Source organism: Corythoichthys intestinalis, chromosome 20 (assembly GCF_030265065.1).
Source record: "Corythoichthys intestinalis isolate RoL2023-P3 chromosome 20, ASM3026506v1, whole genome shotgun sequence".
NCBI classification, from domain to species: domain Eukaryota; kingdom Metazoa; phylum Chordata; class Actinopteri; order Syngnathiformes; family Syngnathidae; genus Corythoichthys; species Corythoichthys intestinalis.
In genome coordinates this window covers 5286330-5311645 of record NC_080414.1, presented here as the reverse complement: position 1 = coordinate 5311645, position 25316 = coordinate 5286330, and the positions used below count along the sequence as shown (strand labels likewise).

At 38.1% G+C, this 25316-nt stretch overlaps 1 protein-coding gene across 8 annotated transcripts in view; it reads left to right on the top strand.

Annotated features, from left to right (window-relative positions):
- zfhx4 (zinc finger homeobox 4) overlaps positions 1 to 25316 on the top strand; it is a 459048-nt gene that overhangs the window by 412673 nt on the left and 21059 nt on the right. For all 8 annotated transcript variants that reach the window (XM_057824359.1, XM_057824357.1, XM_057824356.1 and 5 more), the window contains one exon: positions 11177 to 11275. In XM_057824359.1, coding sequence (XP_057680342.1) covers positions 11177 to 11275 — 99 coding nt within the window. The remainder of the gene's footprint in view (positions 1 to 11176; positions 11276 to 25316) is intronic.

Here is a 25316-nt window from a genome sequence, read left to right as displayed (position 1 = left end):
CTGTGCGTAGTGCTACTAATTGATATATCTTCTCTGCGTTGGGAAATAACTTAAGGTGTTAAGAAAAAGATCAATTGCTACCTTGCTTCCCCACATTGCTTCCCATGATATTTCTAATCGTAGGGAGAGGGATTGAAAGGCTTTAGCCAATTAAAAAGAGGCTCCAAAGGCTGCCAAAATTCACTCTTCTCATTATACACTGCCTTTTAGCTCTCTATATAGGTAAAACCGCGCCATTACAGATTGAGCGCGACAATGTGTGAGTGGGTCGTGCAGCGCATGCATTAATTGCATTAAATATTTTAACGTGAAACATTTTTTTAAAAATTAATTACCGCCGTTATTGGGATAAATTTGATCATCCTACCTTAAGCCTAGACTAAAGACTCTGGATGAGTGTAACATTTTATGTCTGTAACGTTAAATACAATTAGAAAACGATTTAATTAAAAAATATAAATGTATTAAAAAAAGGCATCGCCGATATTTTTTTGCCGATTCTGATACTTTGAAAATGACGTGATGTGTTTTGATTGGAGATGTCCCGATCGTTCGGGATGCTGATCGATCGGGACATCTCCAATCAAAACACATCCCTAGTATTTAGTAGCACCACCTCTGGCTTTTATGACAGCTTGCAGTCTCTGAGGCATGGATTTGATGAGTATTCTTCATCAATTTGATGCCAACTCTCTTTGATTGCAGTTGCCAGATCATCCTTGCAGGTCGGAGCCTTGCTGTGGACCATATTTTTCCATTTCCACCACAGGTTTTCAATAGGATTGAGATCTGGGCTATTTGCAGGCCATGACATCGACTGGATGAGTCTTTCTCCAATTTTAGCTCTGTGGCATGATGCATTGTCATCTTGGAAAATAACAAACACATTTTCAGTTGAAGGGATAAGAAAGCTGTCTAAAATTTCAACGTAAACTTGTGCATTTATTGAAGATTTACCCACAACCATCTCCCCAGTACCTTTGCCTGACATGCAGCCCCATATCATCAAGGACTGAGGGAATTTTGATGTCTTCTCCAATCATCTTTGTAAATCTCAAAAGTTCCAGCATCATCACCTTGTCCAATTCAGATTCTTGACTCTTGACAAGGAGATGATGCTGGAACTTTTGTTTGGTGCCGTTCAAGTGAGATTTACAAAGATAGCACAATGTTTTTTATTAATTTCCTTTAGTGTTTCTGAATGCTAAAGAGTTGCACTTATGAACTAATTCATTATTTTTTCAAGCTTTTTATCTGAGTTTGTTCTACATTATAAAATGTCTGAGTTAGTGTTCGTCCGAGACTGGTGATTCCATACTTTTTGCTCGGGGTTGTATATGTACATATATATGTTTTTATTGTGCTCATTTATCCTTTAAGGGGCACAATCTGAGCCCCTGAAGAAGCAAATTAGCGGCAGCTAGGTCCCCACTAATGAATTCAACCATTTTGGAGTCTCCGAGTCCAGTTTGTTGGCATGTTATTGCTCTGTGGTTGTTGCGCTGTGCAACCGAGTTCTCCACCGGGCACATAATGACCCGGCATGGTGGTTATGGGCCCTTAGGGGGAGACAGGAGGGAGAGCGAGTGGTCTCAGAGCAGGTCATTATACAACAGAAGTCGAGAGAGACACACACACAAAACAATCTCCATTGCATCCATCTCCCATTTGTCTATTCTTCTATTTTCTTTCCAAACATCTGTTTCTTGCGCGCCATCCTCTGCATCATTACTTGTCGTGGAGCTGTACTCGCAAGCCTAAAATGATACAGCAAGATGTACTAACTAGTCGATTTGTGAGTACGAATAATCAGATTACAAACATTTAATGCCATGGAGAATAAATTTTACGTGTAAAATGAAAGAACCAAGTTTTAATGCTCGCAATTATATTTATTTTGAGTTGCTAAGATTACACTTTCACAAAGCATTTAATGCGAGTACAAAATAAAATTCCCGAGTGTTTTGTTCAAACTATGCAGAATTGCACTTGCAATACATGCATTTATAAATAAATTAAAATACCTGACCTCAGTCTCAAATGGTACAAAAACATGAATAAATGCTTCTCAAAGTACAACAAAAGAACAATTGGCTAACTTGCATAGCAAAAAGACCACTAGCTTAAATGCAGTGTTGTTTTTGACAGCCCTTTTAATTTTCGTCTTAACGAAATACTTATAAGTCATACTTTAGTCTTATTCATTTCAGATTGTGTTTGTCTTCATCCAGTTTTGTTGACGAAAACTCAAGACTCATTTTGTATAGTTTTAGTTGCTGTTTACTCAATATTTTCATCTGTAAAATTAAAAAAATAATAATAATAAATACTCCAAAAAGAAATAAACATATAAAGGTTTACAAGTATTTCGAATGAATATTGACAGTCTAGCACAAATTGTAGCGCCTAGTATTTAAAAGTTTTTTTTTTTTTTTTTTTTTTTTTTACATTTTATTGTTTACAGTACAGTAAATCTGTTTTAAACATTGTATACCTATATTTCTTACTGTTATTTTTATCTTAAATTTTTTAAAAAGATTTTTTTAAAATGATTGTACGGCAACCTTGAGTTTCAGAAGGGCGACTAATATAAAATCAAATCACATAAAATCTACTATTATTATGATTATTACAAGGACAACACAACCAGACACTGCTACGATGCCAGCTAACAACACATAAGATGTCAGACAATGTGAACATGTGACAGAAACTATGGCGCATTTTTGTCTCGTTCTTGTCTTGTCAGACGAAAAACTAACATTTATCTCGTTATGTTGTAGTCTCCCTAAATAACGTTTTTTAGCTCATTGTGGTCTTGTCGTCGTCATGAAAAAAGTGTTTGTTGACAAAAAAAAAAATTTTTCGTCATCGTTGAGGAAAGCAACACTGCTTAAAAGCTATAAATTGCCAACTTTTTTTTTTCTTTTACTTGGCTCTTAACAAATAGTTCAAACACATATTCCCACATGAATATACCTCTAAACTAAATTACGAATACCGTAATTTTCGGACTATAAGCCACTACTTTCTTCCATCATTTTGAATCCTGCGGTTTATAGTCAAGTTTGGCTTATTTGTTGATTTATTTGGGTTGATAGTCAACACTTTATTTGACCGTGTCATAAGACTGCCATAAAACACTATCGTGGGCATTACTGAATGCTTATGACAGATGTCATTAAGTGTCATCCGGCAAATTATGTCACTAACTCAATTTCTGTCCAGCTTGGCTCTTTTACGTCCATTCAAAGGTGAGATAATTTGCCAGGTAACACTAAATGACATCTGTAATAAGCATTCATTAATGCCCATGACAGTGTCATGTCATACTTATAATTTTCTAATGACAATTTTATTGGTGCCACTGTCAAAAAAAGTGTTACCAAATACTATAACTAGCCATTAATGAAACAACTGGAACAGTAACGGAAGAAATAATTAGCACAGAACATGAATTTTGATTAGTATTTCCATTTGTTGCACTACAATGCATGCTAGGAGGCATGTTGGATGACAATAGCGTTGACAGCAGAGGTTGATTTTCTCCCCCAAGGGAGCAGTGATGGCCAAATGAAGCTTCTTGAAGCAATGAAGCTTCGCTGCCAAATGGTTCAAAGCTTCATGGTGGTTCATTTGGTCTTATGATGCCACTGTCAAATAAAGTGTTACCGGTTAATATCATTTGGTGTAAATATCCCATAATACAGTGAGGACAGCTAAGGCTTATAGTCCAGTGTAGCTTATCTATAAAAAGGGGGGGGGGAAATGCCGTTTTCGTTTCTAATTAAGTGGGTAGCGGCTTATAGTCAGGTGCGCCTTATAGTGTGAAAATGACGGTATATAAGAAAACATATTAGCTCAAACAAAAACCTACCTTATGTTGGTCTTAACAGGGAACAGCTGGATTCAGCCATGTTAGACAACGTGATATTTACTGTTTCTACTGGAAGGCAGTTTAAATCTATCAAAAAACACTAAAACACTAAACACTTTCAAAACAAATCGTTGTTCCAAACATGTTTTTTTGCTTCCGATCCGATCCCGATCGTTTTAGTTTGAGTATCTGCCGATCCCGATATTTCCCGATCCGATTGCTTTTTTTTTTCTCCCGATTCAATTCCAATCATTCCCGATACTTTTTCCCGATCATATACATTATGGCAATGCATTAAGAAAAAATGAATAAAACTCGGACGAATATATACATTCAACATACAGTACATAAGTACTGTATTTGTTTATTATGACAATAAATCCTCAAGATGGCATTTACATTATTAACATTCTTTCTGTGAGAGGGATCCACGGATAGAAAGACTTGTGACTTTGTATATTGTGACTAAATATTGCCATCTAGTGTATTTGTTGAGCTTTCAGTAAATGATACTGTAGCCATGCCCAAATGCATGATGGGAAGTGGAACCATGACTGTGCGTAGTGCTACCATTTGATATATCTTCTCTGTGTTGGGAAATAACATAAGGTGTTAAGAAAAAGATCAATTGCTACCTTGCTTCCCCACATTGCTTCCCATGATATTTCTAATCGTAGGGAGAGGGATTGTAAGGCTTTAGCCAATTAAAAAAAGGCTCCAAAAGCTGCCAAAATTCATTCTACTCATTTTACGCTGCCTTTTATCTCTCTATATAGGTAAAACGGCGCCATTACAGATTGAGCGCGATAATGCGTGAGTGGGTCGTGCAGCGCATGCATTAAATACTTTAAATATTTTAACGTGATACATTTTTTTAAAAATTAATTACCACCGTTATCAGGATAAATTTGATAACCCTACCTTAAGCCTAAACTAAAGACTCTGGATGAGTGTAACATATTATGTTTGTAACGTTAAATACAATTAGAAAACGATTTAATCAAAATATATATATATATATATTAAAAAAGGCATGTCCGATACTTTGAAAATGACGTGATCGGACATCTCTAGTGAAAACGCCATTCTAATTAAACAAATCCTCAAAGCAGCAAAATTTGATTCAAAGCTTTTTTCGAATAGAATTAAGTGAGTTAAACGATTAATCGTTGCTGCACTAGTGCTAACTAAATGTTGATTTGGATTATTTTGCCCATACATATGCAGGTGATTAAAACATAACAAAATACTTTAAATTTCTGTACTGCCATGGTAATATGATAAATAGAGGAAAGCACATTTTCTGTCCAGGAGGCATCATTTAGCTGATCACAAGTCTGGAAAACAACCAGCTACAAAAGGATATTGGATCTACTTTTAAATACTTTTAAAAATGTCATCAAGTCTGAACATTTTTGTTTCTAAAGATGCCAAATGTCCATCTTGTGGATTTCTCATTTATTCGCAACCACGGCCAGCGCTTCCAATTAATAGCTAAATGTAAAACCACGTCGACTTGGGTGTGTAGCTGATCAAGAGTCACTTAATTCTTCTTCCTCTCCTAACAGTTAAATATAGGCTGGCGTTGGTCGCCAAGGGTAATCGGACCCGGGCCGTGTGGTTAGAATCCAGCTCACCGGCCGGCTTTAATGTTCCAAGCAAGCCACATCAAAGGAGAATCTCGCCAGGCTGCCAAAATCCAAAATCACACCCACTGCCTGACCCGCTGTGTGTGTGCGTGCACATGTCGGCGTGCGCGTGTTCACGAGGCAGTGTAAGGTGGCTGTGAAAGTTTTCCTCTGGTTGCGATTAAGTTGATAGTCACTGCTCTCACACGCGCAAACATATGCGCTCACTGTCTCACACACGTGATCAATGGCGTGCACACGCACGTACACACCCCTACGCATCTACACCATCATGTGGTGTGTAACTGTCAGGGTCAGTCAGAGGGCAGACACTGTGCTGATGTATTGAGAGAGCTCGTCTGGGAATGTCCTCAGCGTGGAGACGCATTCCCGTATGCACACGCATACACACTTGCCACTGATCTAACCAATGAGAATGGTGTCGGAGAGGTGGGGTGCTGGGGCTAAAGACACTGATGAGGCCCAGATGATCACCTTCCTCTTTCCTTTCCTCTCTTATATTTTCCCGCTTCTTCATCCCTCTTCCGTTGTCACTCTCAATCTCTCGGGTCCTATCCTGTTTACAGGTAGAGTTCTCCCTAGAGGTTTTTTAAGACCCCTTTGGGAGATTGTAATGACCCAGGGCAGGCTGCCAATACCACAACATGCCATCTTTCATGAAATAATTTACTTAGAATATTATTGTAAAATATGCATTTAGTATTTTTGTATTTGTTCTTTTTTCTTTTGAGTGAAACGTACTGCAATTTTGGGACTGTAAAGCGCACCAGTCAATAAGCCACACCCACAAAAATTGACAAGAAAACTGTTCACATAAAAGTCACAACTGCATGGTTCAAACCGGGCGGGGGGGTCGTAGTGGCTTAAAATTACAGTACGGAAGTATTACATCACTTACAAACACACTTCTTTTTCTTTACCAATAAATGAATCACAATACATATATAAATCCATTAAGTTAATCTGATTAAATGTCCTAATTGATTGTAGATGCTTGAGTGCATATATACATATATAGTATATATCTCATTGATATATACAATTAATTTTGATTAATCACATTTGAATTGCACAACACTCTGTGTCCCAAAAATAATATTTAAAAAAATATTTAAATAGGCCTTAGTGAACAACTAAATCAAAATATTGTTAGCACGTAAAAAATGCATTTATTAAGATTTACATACAAAACAATAAAATATACACAAAAAATAATTAAATACACAATATTGAAAAGACAGTTATAGAATGTAAAGTGCAATTGTAGGAGTGGTTAAAATAATAATAATATTAATATCCAGCCTGAATCTGCACGTTAATATGGTTTGTTATAAACAAAACCATGTGTAAATTCATCACTAATTCAGCGAGTAAAGAGTATTTTAGTGGTGTAAGTAGCTCAATTCATGTCCACTACAGTGGACCCCACCGCAAGATGGCCACTGTTTTTTCATGCTGCCAGCTCAAGATATCTCATGTTATATATAATATCTACTTGTTCAGTGTCTTTGTATTCAGATGGTAGCAGAGAGCTTAAGTGTTTATATATTTATACATATATACACACACACACACACAAATATATATATGTAAGCGTATATACAGTGCCCTCCATAATTATTGGCATCCCTGATAAAGATGTGTTTTTTAGCTTCTAATATTTTTTTTTTAATTCAAATAATATGGGACTTTAATGGAAAAAAAGAGAAAAATCCAACCTTCAATACAAGTGCATTCATTCAGTGGGGAAAAAATCCCACATAAAGAAAAATTATTTGACATCAAATAATGTGTGTCACAATTATTAGCACCCCTGGTGTTAATACTTTGTACAACCCCCTTTTGCCAACGAAACAAGGTCTGGAGACTGAGATGGCCATGGGAGGAGCTTGATTTTGTGTCTGGTGAACCATTTCTGTGTAGATTTGGCCATAAAAGACCCAGTGACGACCCATCTTCAGCTTTCGGGCAGAGGGCAACAGATTTTGATTTAAAATGTCCTGGTATTTCAAAGCATTCATGATGCCATGCACCCTAACAAGGTTCCCAGGGCCTTTGGAAGCGAAATAGCCCCACAGCATCACTGACCCACCCCCATACTTCACAGTGGGTATGAGGTGCTTTTCAGCATGCGCATCTTTCGTGGCACGCCAGACCCACTTAGAGTGTTTTTTGCCAAAAAGCTCAATCTTGGTCCCATCTGACCAAAGCACATGGTCCCAGTTGAAGCCTGGGACCGTGTGTATTTTTGTGTGAAAAAAAAAGAAAAAAAATTAAACAGCAAAATGGAGGTGTTGGTGAGAGCACGCAAGAGCACAATTACAGACGCCATGACTTTAAGGAGATATTATTGCGTACTGACCTTGTTTGGACCCAAAAACTCCATGGAGCATGTATCACTGAGTGTCAGGACACAGCTGTGAATTGCCACAGCCGGAATTTTGGGGGGCTTTTATGGGTGAAACATGGTAATATAACAAAGGTCGCGATGCAAAAATCGCAGATATCAAGGAGTGGTCGAGATGTTCTTTTTCATATATTTACCTTTTTAAACGTTTCTTTCCCATTTTTCTTTGTTTGGATCGATTATTTATCATCTAACATATGGGAGAAAATGCGACAGAAACAAAAACAAAAAAAATACAATTAAGCGATCGTTATGAGGTAAATATTCGTGACTTTTTTACAGACGCCATGTTATTCATTGTGACGTAATTTGTTTAAAAGTTCACAATATGCGAGTAAATAATTTTTTCAAGTCGTTTTTTTCTTTTAATGAAATATTAGACTTCAATTCATGATTCTAAGCTAAAAATGACAGACATTTTGAATAGTAAATATATTTAATTACCTTTTTTTATGGCTGGGTTGAAACAAAAGTGGTTGCGCGACGTCGGTAAACAGGGGTTTTCAGGGTAAAACGGACAAATTAAAAATAGTTTGGGGGCTTCATGCGCCATGAATCTGCTATGGCAGCATATAGACATATGGTTCTATCAAACACAACAGTTGTTTTGGCTTAGAATACAGCAGTTTCTTTTAAAGAGGAGTGCAACAGCAGAAACTGCTTTTTCAGTCTTGTCTGTGTTTTCCGCCATATATAAATATGTACAGTATATGTATGTATGTATGCATCTGTTTATACGTATACTGTATGTATATCTGTGTGTATATATACAGTGGGGAGAACAAGTATTTGATACACTGCCAATGGGTTTTCCCATTGGCAGTGTATCAAATATTTGTTCTCCCCACTGTATATATATATATATATATACACACACACACACACACACACTCGGCTCATGTCAAGTATCTATATAGCTCTTTCACAATAGGCACAGCTGTGCAGTGTACAGTATATAGTATGTGTATTTGTACACCATTTTTGTTTTTGGGCAGGATAAGGGGATTGTGGGCAAAGACTCCCTCTCGCTATAACCACCACCACACTCACACATTCAGAAGACATGACAGTTATAAAGCTTTTTATGTGAATTTTGTTTTGTGTGTGTGTGTGTGTGTGCGAATTTATTTGATTTGACGCCTGGCTGCAAGTGTTTCACTTTGGGATTTTTATTCATTTGCTAGCTCTGAAATGGAGGAGGGCTGGATGTAGAGATGCACACATGTATGCGTGTAGGTGTGCGTGCGCGTGTGCGGGTGTGTGTGCCTGGTTATCTGGCCTCTCTCAGACTGCTCAAAATTCATTACAAAGTGACATCAGCCCAGCCGGAGACAAATGATGGCTGGATGAAAGGGTGCGCTGGAGCTCGGCTGGGATTAGTGTTAGCTTGTGCTGGCGACACATATACACACTTACACACAAATGCACGCACACATTGGCTTTAATCCACTGGCAGAACACTGCAGATACACAGAATTATCAAACAAGGGGCTGAACTCTCAGAGATGGCTTGGCTAATCTGCTAATAGTGGCGAGTGTGCGTGTCTATATGGTTATATGCAGGCACAAATGAACACGCGTTCACAGACAGCGTGTGCACGAACTTATTTTTGGTGAGAGGTATGTATGTGTACAGTGCGTACGTATAAATAGACCAGTCCGGAGCATTTAACTTTTTATTGTTCACATACGGTGATAAACTTTAGGTTAAAAAACCTTCCAAATCTGGAGAACAGTTCAACATAAACAGAAGTGAAAGGTGACCAGAATGACAAATACAGTTTACCGTAATTTTCAGACTATAAGCCGCTACTTTTTTCCTTCATTTTGAATCCTCGCGGCTTATAGTCCAGTGCAGCTTGTTTGTTGATTTATTTGGGTTAATATGTAACACTTTATTAGACAGCGGCGTCATAAGACTGCCATAGGACACGATCATGGGCATTACTGAATGCTTATGACGGATGTCATTAGCTGTCATCCGGCAAATTATGTCACTAACTCCATTTCTGGGCAGCTCGGATCTTTTACGTCCATTCAAAAGTGAGATAATTTGCCAGATAAAACCTAAATGACATCTGTTATAAGCATTCATTAATGCTCATGACAGTGCCATGTGATAATTATGATTGTCTTATAGCAGTCTTATGGCGCCACTTTTAAATAAAGTGTCACCAAATACCATAGCTAGCAATTAATGAAACAACTGGAACAGTAACTGAAGAAATAATGAGCACAGAACATGAATTTTGATTGTTATTTACATCTGTTGCGCTACAATGCATGCTAGGAGGCATGTTGGATGCAACAGTGTTGACAGCAGAGGTTGACTGTCTCTCCCAAGGGAGCAGTGATGGCCAAATGAAGCTTCATGGTGGTTCATTTGGTTTTATGACGGTCGTAGAATGCCACTGTCAAATAAAGTGTTACCGGTAATATCATTTTGTGTAAAAATCCCATAATACAGTGAAGACAGATGTGGCTTATAGTCCAGTGTGGCTTATAGTCCAGTGAACAAATGTCGTTTTCTTGTCAAATTTGGTGGGTCGCGGCTTATAGTCAGGTGCGTCTTATTGTGCAAAGATATCCCATAATACAGTGAGGACAGCTGTGGCTAATAGTCCAGTGCGGCTTATCTATGAACAAGTGTCGTTTTCGTGTCACATTTGGTTGGTCGTGACTTATAGTTAGGTGCGCCTTATAGTGTGAAGATATCCCATAATACAGTGAGGATAGCGGTGGCTTATAGTCCAGTGCGGTTTATCAAGGAACAAATGTTGTTTACGTGTCAAATTTGGAGCGTTGCGGCTTATAGTCAGGTGATCCTTCAGTGTGAAAATATCCCATAATACGGTGAGGACAGCTGCAGCTTATAGTCCAGTGCGGCTTATCTATAAACAAATGTCGTTTTCGTGTCTTCTTTGGTGGGTCACGCCTTATAGTACAAAAATTACGGTATTCATCAGCATCTGATGTCCCTTCTTTTTGGCCGTGAGTTTATTATTTCACCCTCCAAAACTGGAACGACAGGGCTATATTGAAATAGACATATGTTGAAATATATATATATATTTTGCAGTTCATATACACTATACTGTGCAGTAATTCAACTTGACATGTTACTTTAAAAGATAATTGTTTGTAACACATGCAAATATATCATTCAAAACATCTGCCTTCTGTCTGTTTTAGTGCTGTTGTTTTTCCATGTGTAATCCAGTCTTTACTTTGCTGCATTTTCAGAGGAGACCACGGAGGATGGCGAGAGACCTCCTGCCTCTTCTTCCAGGCCCGCATCCAATCTCAGTGACCGAGACTTGACTGACAGTAGAAGAGCTGACCGTGAGTGCACAAACACACACAGACAGAGGCACCTCTTAGCTCAAAGCATCCCATCTTTCCCAAGTGATCCTTCCCTTTCTTTCTCTCAGGAGTCAGTTTTAAACATGTGTGTGTAACATGTGAACGCTGCAGTCTAGCCTCCATGTGACCTGCTTTAATCGTTTCCATCTGTCAAAAAGCGAGAGTGAGAGATAGAATGAGAAAGAGAAAACGAGCAAGAGAAAGCAGTCGGGTGAGAGAAAGAAATGAGGAAAAAGAGAGGTAGAAGTTGTGGTTATTACAAGGCAATGTCCAGGCCACAGATTATTTTTTAATCAAATCAGTTCGCGTGCTTGTAATTTATAAGCGCCTTGCATTAATCTTTTCCCGTTCTTGTGCCCTCTCGGATGACATATTAATTTTTCATAAACTCGGGATTAGATGGGGGGCTGGGTGATAGGGCTGCTGTGTATATGTTTTTCTAATGTGCATCGTTGCAAAGCCTAAATGAGTTTTTCTCCCTATACTCTTCATTTTGTGTCTCTGGCTCAATCCATCTATTAATTGTGGGGAAATATGTAACACTGCCCAACGGTTGTTAATTTAAACATTGAAATTGCACTGTTTTCTAAAGAATGGTTATGAGTAACAATACAGTACAGTGGTATGAAAAAGTATCTGAACCTTTTGGAATTTCTTACATTTCTCCATAAAATCACCATCAAATGTAATCTGATCTTTGTCAAAATCACACAGATGAAAAAAGTGTCTGCTTTAACTAAAACTACACAAACATTTATAGGTTTTCATATTTTAATGAGGATATTATAGAAAAACAATGATAGAAGGGGGGAGTAAGTAAGTGAATCATCACATTAAATATTTTGTGCCCCCCCCCCCTTTGGCAGCAATAACTTCAACCAGACGCTTCCTGTAGTTGCAGATCAGTCTGGCACATCGATCAGGCACATTCTTCTCTTCAAAACTGCTCTAGTTCAGTCAGATTCCTGGGATGACGGGCATGAATCGCTGTCTTTATGTCATGCCACAGCATCTCAATGGGGTTCAAATCTGGACTTTGATTTGGCCACTCCAGAACGTGTATTTTGTTCTCCTGAAATCCTTCTGAAGTTGATTTACTTCTGTGTTTTGGATCATTGTCTTGTTGCAGCATCCATCCTTTTTTAGCTTCTTTAACTTTTGAATTCATTCTTCCATTAATGATTGCAAGTTGTCGAGGCCCTGAGAAAGCAAAACGGCCCCAAATCATTTTTTAGACAACTTTTCTGACTGTTGATTGATGAACATCCGTAGTTTTAAAGATGGTTTTGTATCCTTTCCCAGTTTTATACAAAGTAACAAACCATAATCCACCAGACAATGCTTCTCATCAATACAATTCTTACCAGGTGTGTGTTTTATAGTGGGGAGGGCAGCTTTAAACCACTCATTCGTGATTAGGCACACACCTGACTGAAAATGATTGGTAAAAAATTGGTTTCAATTGCTCTTTTAAGTCTCCTTAAGCAGAGTGTTCACTTATTTTTTTCCCCCCTTCTGTCATTGTTTGCATACTATCCTCATTAAAATATGAAAACCTATAAATATTTGGATGGTTTTAGTTAAAGCAGACACTGTATTTTCATCTGTGTGATTTTGACAAAGATCAGATCACATTTGATGGTGATTTTGTGCAGAAATGTGAGAAATTCCAAAAGGTTCAGATACTTTTTTTATACCACTGTATGTGGATTCTGGCCGGTGGTCGGAGTTCAGCAGTGGGGCAGATTTAGGATAGCATCACCATTTTGAAAGATGTGATTTCCCAAATAAGAATTCATACAGTATAACCGGTTATGTACGAGATGGAAATTCGTGGCCGTCTATGATCTTACTTCCTCCATTTCATCCCCTGTAGTTCTCCCTCCACTAACATCCTCTTACCCTAACCATGCAGACACCTCCACCTCCTACCCTCTATCTATCTCACAGTAACCTTCCCCATCTCCTGCATCTGCGCAAGCCATACCTCGCCTCATAATGTGCGGCTCAATGAGGCAGAAGGCGAGCCGAGTAAGGCCGGGGCCTATTAGTTTGGTTCATTATCTATCTTTCATCTCTATCTTTCTGACAGGCCAGTCTGAGTGACTGGCGGGGGGAAGGAACCACCATCCGTGCGTCCAATACCGTGTATTAACTCTAATGTCATTCAACACCACTTCATACATAGACCAAAAAAGGGTGATAAAAAGGGCAACAATATCCGTCTGTCTCTCTGTCTATCCATCTGTAATCATTCGCAACCCTATTTTGTTTTTCCTTTGCATTTTTGTAACTTAAACATATGAATTTAATTCCTTCCAGGACCTGTATGTAGAAATGGCCATATGTCGAGTCAGATTTCCCAATAAGAATACATTACAATGCGATTCCTGCGTTACACAGCCCAAAAATCTACGATAAATCCTTAATGAATACTGTATGATCACAAACTACGGTGGCCCTGAAGTGCAAAGCACAACAGTAAATCAAAAACATAAAATGGCAATTTAAAAAACGACAAATCAAAAAACTTAATCACATTAAAGCAACGCAAGGTAACTTTTCAACCTTCATAAGATATTTTCATAGCATTTGTGACGATATGTCGACTGACAATTAGTTGAATGACACCTCTTTTCTATCTTGAGGGGGTCAGTATCGCTTTCACCGGCACTAATTAACTTTGAGGAGGGTGGCAGGAACCCTGCCACACACACACAAAAAAAAAACCCCTATAAATTAGGGGTGTACGATATCCATTTTTTGAAACCGATACCGATATCGATAACTTCCTGCTCCTCAAAGCCGATACCGATATCGATAACCGATAATAAATATATAATTTTTAAAATGTATAACCTGAGTTTTTGAACACCTGGAGGTTTAAAAAAAAAAATAGTGCTGGATTCGTCATAGATTTTCCTTTGATCTCATCAGATTTTTTATAATGACATGAACAAAACAGTGCGTTTCACTTCTGTACTGCCCGACAGCCAGCTAAGAATGAATGCACTTCCATAAACCATAAGGCTTGGTCTTTTTCTTGCTTTTATGGGAAGACACTCGTCTTAATATTGTGAAAGTACAACAGAAAAATACACATATTCAATACTCAATATACAACAAAGTGCACAATACACTTATATACACAACTATTATATGTATAGCATAGCACACTAGTATGAGCTACTAAAACATTGGCTGGTTTCTATAACACAACTTATGAAGTTCTGTACATATGACCCTTCACCACAGAAGTAAACATTTTTTGTACATCCATATGTAATAGTAAACATAAAATACTTACATATATTTCCGAGGCGGAAACGTAACAGAAAGCATTCACGACTGTCAATGCTACCGCTAGACACCGCAATGTGTAAGTGATCGAACTAAACTACTGTAACAAAAAATAGGGGCGTTGAATTATTCTGACCAGCAGGTGGGAGCAATGCCCCGCAAATGGTCAACTGATTTCCCATACTATTGTGTAGACTGCAAAGCCAGAACAGTACATATTATCGGTCCTATTATAAATATTATTGGATTTATCGGGATGACGTCATAATTCCTATTATCGGACCGATAATTATTGTGCACCAGTACTATAAATGTGCTGACTGCTTTACGACATATGTCACTTCCCCCTTTCCTCATTCGGTTATAAAGACAGAAGTCGATGTGAACGGTCTCATGCAAATTCTGCAAAGATGGCAGAGCAAAAAAGAGTTTTGTCCGAGGAGACAAAAAAATCCAAACAATGGGAGCGCCAATAGGAAAGTCGCACTGACACACCATCGCAGCACCGTCAGTAGGCCTAGTGATGCTACAATGTAATATTCATTCATATAAATTTAAATTTTTATTCAGGATATACGTATGAAGTAATATTTTACTTCAATGTCTTCCTTCAGACGTATGTCCCGAATAAAAATATTCATTTATAGCAGAAGCTACGTTCGCGTCTTTGGTAATGCTCATTGTAATTTTGTATTTTAATTTGCCTTTGTGTTTTCTGATTTGTCGTTGTGTATTTTTTTTATTTGCCGTTGTATCTTTGGATTTGCCGTTGTGTTTTGCACTTCAGGGCCAACGTGCAAATAGCAATTACACATAGCAAAACAAATAAATTATGAATTAAAAGGAAATTAAAAAAGTGGGGGTTTTTTTGTCATTAATACATGCGCTGCACGACCCACTCACGCATTATCGCGCTCAATCTGGAATGGCGCTGTTTTACCCATATAGAGAGATAAAAGGCAGCGTAAAATGAGTAGAGTGAATTTTGGCAGCCTTTGGAGCCTTTGTTTAATTGGCTAAAGCCTTACAATCCCTCTCCCTACGATTAGAAATATCATGGGGAGCAATGTGGGGAAGCAAGGTAGCAATTGATCGTTTTCTTAATACCTTATGTTATTTCCCAACGCAGAGCAGATATATCAATTGGTAGCACTACGGACAGTCATGGTTCCACTTCCCATCACGCATTTGGGCATGGCCACAGTATCATTTACGGAAAGCTCAACAAATACACTAGATGGCAATATTTAGTCACAATATACAAAGTCACAAGTCTTTCTATCCATGGATCCCTCTCACAGAAAGAATGTTAATAATGCAAATGCCATCTTGAGGATTTATTGTCATAATAAACAAATACAGTACTTATGTACTGTATGTTGAATGAATATATTCGTCCGAGTTTTATTCATTTTTTTTCTTAATGCATTGCCAAAATGTCTATGATCGGGAAAAATTATCGGGAATGATTGGAATTGAATCGGGAGCAAAAAAAAGCTATCGGATCGGGAAATATCGGGATCGGCAAATACTCAAACTAAAACGATCGGGATCGGATCGGGAGCAAAAAAACATGGTCGGAACAACCCTAATTAATTTTCTATTTTTTATTTTTTTTAATATTTGACAAAAGGATAAAAAATGCTGCAACCGCGTTCTTTATAAAAGTTCGAGACACAAGACTCATATTTATTGGTGCTAAAATTAGGGTGCACTTTATGCACGGGTACAAGAATTTTCCCTAGATCTTACAGGTGAAGTTGGGGTGTGCGTTATACACGGGTGCGCCTTATATTCGGGAAATTACGGTACTTATAAACTAAATTACAAATATGTTTAAAAAAAAAAAAAAAAACAAAGGCTCAAACTAATAGTTAGCTTATGTTGGTCTTAACAGGGAGCAGCTGAAATTAGCCATGTGAAATAAGTTATGTCACATTCACTATTGCCACTAGAGGGCAGTGTATTCACCCAGATAAATAAAACTAAATGCAAAGAGTTTCAAAAACAATTACAACGCCACTTTAACACAAATAGCAGCAAAATTTAATTCGAATTAATCGTTGCAGCACTAGTTACTACCCACCTCTATCGTCGAGGTACCACTGTACTTCAATTTAGCGACTCCTTCCTAAGCCTGCAGTCTCTGGCGCGCATCAGATGTGTGTATGTGCCATTCCCTATGGAGGGGAGGGATTACAGTGTGGCCAAGTGAGCAGTCTGCTGCTTGTGCACTTCATCTCCGAGACGCTTTAAACAAAGAGGGGGCATATAGATGCAGAGGGGACAAGGGAGATGGCGGAAAAAAAAAAAAAATAGGGGGAGATATAAGAAGGGGGGCGAGGCAAGGCAGAATGGGCTTTTCCCTTGCTTCATTTACATTGTCTTTTTAAATCCCATGTCACTTTAGATTAATTATAATCCATGTTACATTCTCCATGCAAATGTCCCTGATGTGGATTACTTCCAGATAGCTTTGTGCTGTGTGTGTAGACGGCGCATGTCACCATGGCTCAGGGGCCTACTTCTTATAAATAACCAACCAAACAAAAGGCCCCGGAATGGAAATGAGCATATCATGCGGTCCAAGAAAATTTTGCGGATATCTACCTGCTTCAAATTAGCAAAGCTATTACTCATCGCTCCCGCAGCGAAATTTATTAAAAGCATATACAAGTTCGGATTGTTCCGATAACAGCGAAATGGAAATGCACCCGAACCAGATTATTATGAATTCCATATTTCCTTTTTCGAAATTTGCATCCATCTAGCAAATTTGAGATGAGCGCTCCACTCGTTTTTAGTCTCTCCGAGATGAGATTAAAATATATTAAAGATATTACCATGTTTAATTACGGGCCTGCAGCTATTCCTCTATGCGTGTGTGTTTTTATAATGACAGCTTGTTGTGCGTCGTAGCCAATTTGTCAAATGTGACAAGGCCCTGTTCATATTCATCTCGCTTATCAGATGCAACTCGAACAAAAAGAAGGCAAGTCATTAAAACACACGCATACATGGCGAGACGGTTGTTTTTTTAAGGGTGGCTAGTAACGCGTTACATGTACTCTGTTTACTTTCTGAGAAAAATGTACTTCTAAGAGTAGTTTTACTAAGCCATACTTTTTACTTTTACTTGAGTCAATTTGTGAAGAAAAAACGCTACTCTTACTCCGCTACTTTGGGCTACACGAGAGTCGTAACATTTTTTTGGTAGATTTATTCATATATTTTTGTCAATGATGCCAAGAGTAGCTCTACCAATTTCACCAATGAGATGTCGCAACAATAATCACATGACTCCATTATACCAATAAGACGCAAGCTTACCGTTCTATGATCACGCCAATCTGTTTATTCACGTGACGTCTTTAAAGCACCGTAAAAAATGAAGTATTTGATATAGAGCGGTGCCCTCAATATGACTTGAAAGTGCAGATTTAAACCTCTCTCAGATTTTATTCGGCGCCGATTGACCGCGGAAAACCGGAGATATGATCCTTTTAATCTTATAATAGGAACTATGAAGGAACCATTCACTGTTCAAACTAGGAACAATTTCCTCCAATAGTGGGCACACATGCTCTTTGGATAAATAATGCTTCATTTCTGTCATTTTTTTTTTTTCCTTGCCAGAATTCGATGATTTTTTTGTTGTTGTTGTATTTTCTTTGGCTTAATATTGTTATGTAATGTAATTATATGTATGTGTATGTTATATGTATATAATAGTTTGTAATTATTTTACAGTATCATTATAACAAAAGTTCATATTGATAACTTTTTACTTAAAAATCCCATTGTTTATATAAAAAAAACAAAAAACAAAAAGTGTAAGCAGTTACTCACACAATTTTACTCATTACTTGAGTATTCTTTACACCAAGTATTTTTTTACTTGTACTTGAGTACGTTTTTTTGAATTACGACTTACTACTTTTACTTGAGTAATATTAATTTAAAGTAACGCTATTCTTGCTTGAGTATAATTTTTAGCTACTCTACCCACCTCTGGGTACCCCGGATAGAAAGTCATGTATTTCTTAAAAGAGAAATGTCAGTATGAGTCTTATTCGCTATTAAAACCCATCTTATTGTTTTCGTGTTATCAAAATTTGTAACCTTAGTTTAACTAGTAGGTCGCCATTGTTGTTGACAACGCAATGCATGCTAGGTGGTGACATCACTGGGAAGCACTGCCGGGCTACCACAGTTTCACTTTTTAGCTACGTAACATGTCGTCAGTTCTGCCCTTCCAGTATGAAACCGAGTGGAAAAGTGGTAAGCAGGACAGCATTGTCGATATTTCAAAAAACGAGCAGCAAAATCAATTAATCCGCGCGACAATGAGCGCATAGACCACAGGACCCTTTTTCCACGTGACGTTGGGTCATGATTTTTCTTAAAAAACAATCACAACCCACATACGTGTGTTGTCTTTCTCTGTGCGGTAAAACCTGAATGGGAAACACAACTGAAAAGAAAGTGAGGCTGGCTTGTAGGTCGGGATCAATTTAAAAAAAAAAAAAAAAATGAGGGTGAACCGCTATGAGAGGCAGACAAACGAAAAAAAAAAACAAGGCAATGATGCAACTAGCAACGAAGGGAAATACAAACTGTCAAATAGAGGCAAGTCAATATCTCGGCAAGCCGCCTAGGATCGGTTTAAAGACACTGCTGATGAGCTGGAATTGGATGCAGGTACAACGTTGGGAACTCATCCCACTTCTCTGTAACAATACAATCTGACCAGCAGCAGAATGTGACGCAATCATGCCAGTTGTCATACTAGCTTTGTTTGTTAGCTAATACAGCTATTCAAGTCCAGCCCGACTGCGTCATCCCCCCAAGCATGTACATGTCACCCTCTGTTGGTCAAAACGTACTAAATATTATAGATTTTTAAATAAATGCCAATAATATGTGTTTCTAATAACATATTTTAGTAAAAGAGAACAAGTGTGGCTTATTAGAGCTTACAAGTCCAAGGTTCCCTTTAACAGCTCTCTCTCTCTCTCGCTCCTGTTGTAGCCCACTGACTGCTTCGTTGGGAGTTTGGGGTTCAGAGTGTGTTGTTGTAATGTGATCAAGTGACCAGGGGTCAGCCCAATGCGTAACCTCGGAGCAAGAGACGAGTAAATCATGTCAACCGGTCCTCCCCGGCCCATTTTGGCCAGCTCCCCCTCTTAGATTTACTGCTTCATAACCTTAGCCAGTCTGCCAGGGCTCAACAGTGCTAAATTGAATACTAAATCCAAGCTGCCGCCACCCAGCCTGCTTGCGCTTAAGTTGTGGAGCCTTTCGTATTTTCACGAAATTGTCTGGAATGGACTTTAATTGCTCAGTCGCTCGCACAAGTTCAAAAGTAGGTAGCTTTGCACGGAATGAAAAACTTTTAGTCACGAACGTCAGGCGCACAATCAAACAGCAGGGCCGAAAACCAAAAGAAAAAATGCCACATGCCCAAAAATATTTTGCCACATGGCAAAAAAAAATGCCAGATGGCAAAACATTGTTGCCAGATGGCAAAAAAAAAACCACGTGGCAAAAAAAATGCCACATGGCAAAACATTTTTGCCACATGGCAATAAAAAAAAAAAAAAAAATGCAACATGCCCAAAAATATTTTGCCACATGGCAAAAAAAAAAATACCAGATGGCAAAACATTTTTGCCACATGGCAAAAAAAATGCCACATGGCAAAAAAAATACCACATGGCAAAAAAAATTCCACATGCCCAAAAATATTTTGCCACATGGCAAAAAAAAGATGCCAGATGGCAAAACATTTTTGCCAGATGGCAAAAAAAATGCCACATGGCAAAAAAAATGCCACATGGCAAAAAAAATGTGCCACATGGCAAAACATTTTTGCCACACAGCAAAGAAAATGCCACATGGCAAAACATTTTTGCCACATGGCAAAAAAAAAAAGCCAAATGGCAAAAAAAAAAAATTGCCACATGGCAAATACCACTTTTGATTCTCGCTGTCTCTCCAATCAAATTACATCCTGATACAAAGTGGTTTTACGAAGACGATAATGCTCGATTCTGAGAGGGGATTGATTTCACCGCAGTATGTTTATTGTTGCACTCATAGTATTGTTGAATTCTGCTGCGTTAATATCTTGTATACAGCAGCATGAACGTGGAAGAATAAAGAAACGGCTCTCGTTATAACAGCGCACTTCTACAGACTGCAATAATGAACGTATTGTAGGAAATAAGAAATTTATGATCAATATTTGGCCTGTAGTTTTTTCATTGGCTCTTATGACATACTAAACCACATCCCTACCAAGCAGAAAAACATTTATATTAAATTGGAAGCCAAAATGTACTTATAATAAAGCTCGGCTTCTTCCAACGCCTTTTTCAATTCAATTCAATTCAATTCAGGTTTATTTGTATAGCCCTAGATCACAACAACAATGTCTCAAAGGGCTTTGCAGAGGCAATATGATACACAATCAGAAACAGCAAATGAAGCAACAAAGATGAATAAATAAATTCAAGTCCTGGGTTTCCCCCATCCTTAGACCCTCCATGTCGGCAAGGAAAAACTCCAAAAAAACTCCAGAGTCTTCGGGAGAAAAATGAGAAACCTTGGGGAGTACCACAGTCAGGAGAGATCCACTCCCAGGACGGATAGACAGGAAGCCCCAGGACCGCTAATAGGAATTAGCAGGCGAAGTTACAGTCCGTAAAGATGCAGTGGAGTAAAGGAGTGAGAAGCGGTCCATCTATCCAGATGAGACGGGGGTAGCAACGAGGACGTCCATCCAGCGTGGGGTCCGGAAAGTCAGGAGGCTGCAGCTGAAAAATAGCCCCTCCCCAGTGGGGAGGGGGGAAAGGGGACACCGGGTGACTAGTGATGAAGAGACTAGACAACTAGATATTAACATTGGAAAATAGAAATAAAGTAAGATAAGTGGTAGATAGAGTGAGAAAAAGGAGATAGAACTCAGTGGCTGTACTTCCCCCAGCTTTATAGCTTCTAGTGCAGCTTAGACTAAACTTTGAGTCTACTCCGACTTCAACTAGCCTGACTATAAGCTTTGTTGAATAGGAACGTTTTCAATCTAATCTTAAATGTGCAGACTGTCTCGGCTTCTTTAATACTAGCTGGAAGCTGATTCCATAAAACAGGGGCTTGGTGGCTAAAGGCTCTAGCTCCAACAGTACTTTTAGAAACCCTGGGAACTACCAGTAGACCTGCATTCTGAGAGCGGAGTGTTCTGTTGGGGCGGTATGGAACAAGAGCATCGGTGAGATAAGATGGCCCCAAGCTACAGATGTACAGTATGTATATGGTGGAAAACACAGTCAAGGCTGAAAATGCAGTTTCTGCTCTTGCACCCCTCTTTAAAAGAAACTGCTGTATTTTAAGCCAAAAGAACTGTTGTGTTTGATTGAACAACATGTCTATATGGTGACATAGCAGATTCATGACGCATTATATCCCCGAACTATTTTTAATTTGTCCGTTTTACGCTGGAAACCCGTGTTTACAGACGTCGCGCAACCGCTTTTGTTTCAACCTAGTCATAAAAAGATGGTAAGTAATCGTATATATTATTCGAAATGTTAGTCCTTTTTAGCTTAGAATCATTAATAGATGTCTAATATTTAGTTGGGGGGAAAAAAACGACTTAAAAAAATGATTCACTCGCATATTTTAAACTTTTAAACAAATTACATTACAATGAAAAAATTAGCGTCTGTAAACATTAATTGGGATGTAACTATAGCAAAAAATAGCTGTGTATAAGTCAAAGTTATGTTTGAAATGCATGCTTTCCCAAAAAGCTCAATTTATCCGTTTTTTCATCAGAAATTGGAAAATTGCTCAACCTCAGCTATTTTCTAATGCTGATTTCTAAAGAATGGAAAAAAAATATGAACTAACTTTTTTTTCTGCTGAAAGAAGAGAGTCTAATCTTTCTTTTGGTGGGTTCCATGTTTAACAATAGAACAGAATTTTCTGCGGGCTTTGCAAAATCAGTCGAAATCCAGTAAAACGGCCAAGAGCGAAGGGCCTTGCTCCGGTGAAAATGGATTGGAGTGAATGATTTAAGTCTCCTTAGGCAGAGGGTTCACTTTATTATTTTTTTCCCCCTTCTGTCATTGTTTGCGTGCTATCCTCTTTAAAATATGAAAACCTATAAATGTTTGGGTGGTTTTACAGGATCCCCCCAGGATTGATAAGTCTAAATTCAAGACTTTTAAGACCTTTTTTAATGCCATTTCAACTGAAAATTAATACTTTTCTCGCACCCATTATTTAGATAATATTGAATCATATTAAAAAAATAAAGCACTGAACATCAAATTTAACCTCAATTACTAAGTGTGTTTGACAAAAGAATACACATTCACTGAAGATACAATTAAAACACATTTAAATATAAGGTCTTTCAGAATGTTTTTTTTCCCAGTATGAAATGGATTTTACACTATTTTTGTAAAGCAACTTCAGAAATTACATTTGCAATACAACAGGTTTCCCTTTTAAGAGGACCTAGTCAAGGTGGTAGGTTAGTGATTGTCAAGTTGGTCACCTTAACTGTAAAATAGTGCTTGGGAAAATCTTGCAATTGGCAGTGAAAGTTTAAAAAACAGCCAATAAATGGCAGTAGTTTACCATTAATTACCACAAAATAAAAAAGCTCCACATGACCATTTCCCTTGGTAATTGTTTTTTTTCTAATCACATTACAAGAAGCATACAAAACACATGTTAATCCTTTGTTAGCTATTGAAGACATTTCTTTTAATCAGATAGAGAAAATCCATACTCTTATGAAAAACATTTAAATATACCAGGAGGTGTTTTACTATCACCTACATTCTAATTTGCCTATCACCATGCCATGTTATTCAGATCAACGTTACCCCACACTCGTTCCAATAAGAGTGTCAACCGTGTTGTTTATCTGTGGGTGATGGTGGATCTACGACTCCGGTTTATCCATGCTAAGGCTAGTGCACCTGCCAATACCCCATTGAACATGGCTAACTCTTGAGTTAAAACTACGAAATTCACATTCATTCGAAAGGGAAACCGTGCAGAAATACATTATTGAATCTAACAACTTACTTTGAAATGTTAAGCAGGTCCACTGCCTTCGCATGACCCATAAACTGCGACCCAAAGTATCTGGATGCGACTTGGTCGCCGATCCAATACCTCACATGCTGGTCCAACTGTTTGGACTTGGTTGTCTTGTGAAGGTTTTCGTCAAACATAACAACTAAGGCATCTGAGCAGTTCCTTACGTTAGCACACAGTACTGTGCGATTGTCTGCTGTTGTGATGTTGATGCTAATGATGCTAACAGCGCGCACGCACGTGGTGCATTATGATTTGTAGTGCAGTGCATCGTAAAAATTCTACGCGTCATCTTCGTTATGGATTAAAAAAAAAAAAAAAACTTTGTCACGGATATAATTTAGGTTGCACTGAGATGTTCTTCAAAATTAAAACCACGGTGAAAAAATTCAAGACTTACGACTGCTAATTTTTAACCCCTTTAACCCTTTAACACCGAACGTGTCGGATGCGACACGTTTACGCATATCATCTTTGAAGCCTCGTAACGCTGTAATTACATCACCCACGTGCCCCTGGTTGGTCTCCTTTGAAAGTACGGAAGTTGATGTCCACACCAGTTTTTATTTGAATTCAATCGACCAAGTAAAACGGGAGATAGTGTCATTTGAGTTTTATAGTTTTATTGCACTCATAAATATGCATGAAAACGCTGCATTGACCATGTGTCTATCTCCATATTTCCATCATTTCTTGTCCTTTTTTCAAAACCGAAAGCAGCACAAAAGACGACATATTTCAAGAGCCGTTGTGATGTCAAGAAGGACGAACCTAATGTGAACATTTTTAATAAATTGACGAGCAAGGCGCCAACTAAGGGAAAGGAGACACGCGTAGCAAGCAACGGCCGGTTGGATTCAGCGAGCGACTTTGAAACGTGCAGAATGAATCGAAAACTAAATTTAGCGCAAGCTAATGCATTATTTCATTAACTCAAGAAATAGGATGAGCTGTATTTGTTATTGTTTTCCTGGGATCAGTCGGCGTCTCGGCGAGTAGAAGTGACAGCAGCGCGCAAACGGGCGAAAGAGTAGGCTGTGTGACGTTGTATGTGACGCAGCTTAGTGACATGTTCAAAAACAAACTTTATTGAGTGCGCAAAAAAAAGATATATTGGCTCGCATGACTAAAAAAAATTGAATTGAACTGAACTACTTGTCAATATTTTTGAAAATACTTTTTCAATGTTTGTTATTTTTTCTTCACGATGAATCTTTTCAATTTTTATATAGATGTGTGTTCGAGAAGCTGGATTGCATGTACATATATACCTTTGATAAGTTGATGGGTACAATACCTAACTTCACAAAGAGATATCCTCCAAACCCTTTTTGTGTTGGATAATATACTGTATATAATTTTTTTCTCACTATTTTGCACTGTATATAACCTGTTTTAACCATAGTATGTGTGAAGGCCAAAAACGCCTATGACCATAGCTGCTGTTTGTGTTGAATTGTCAAACATAAAACTATTCAATCTTATTTTTTTTCTATTGAATGTTTATCCCAGCAAGTTAAATAAATATTATCAAGCTTCAAAACGGTTGGTCGAGCATGTTTGGTTGTCAGTGTGACTTCAACATTACAAATTTTGAAAAAAGATT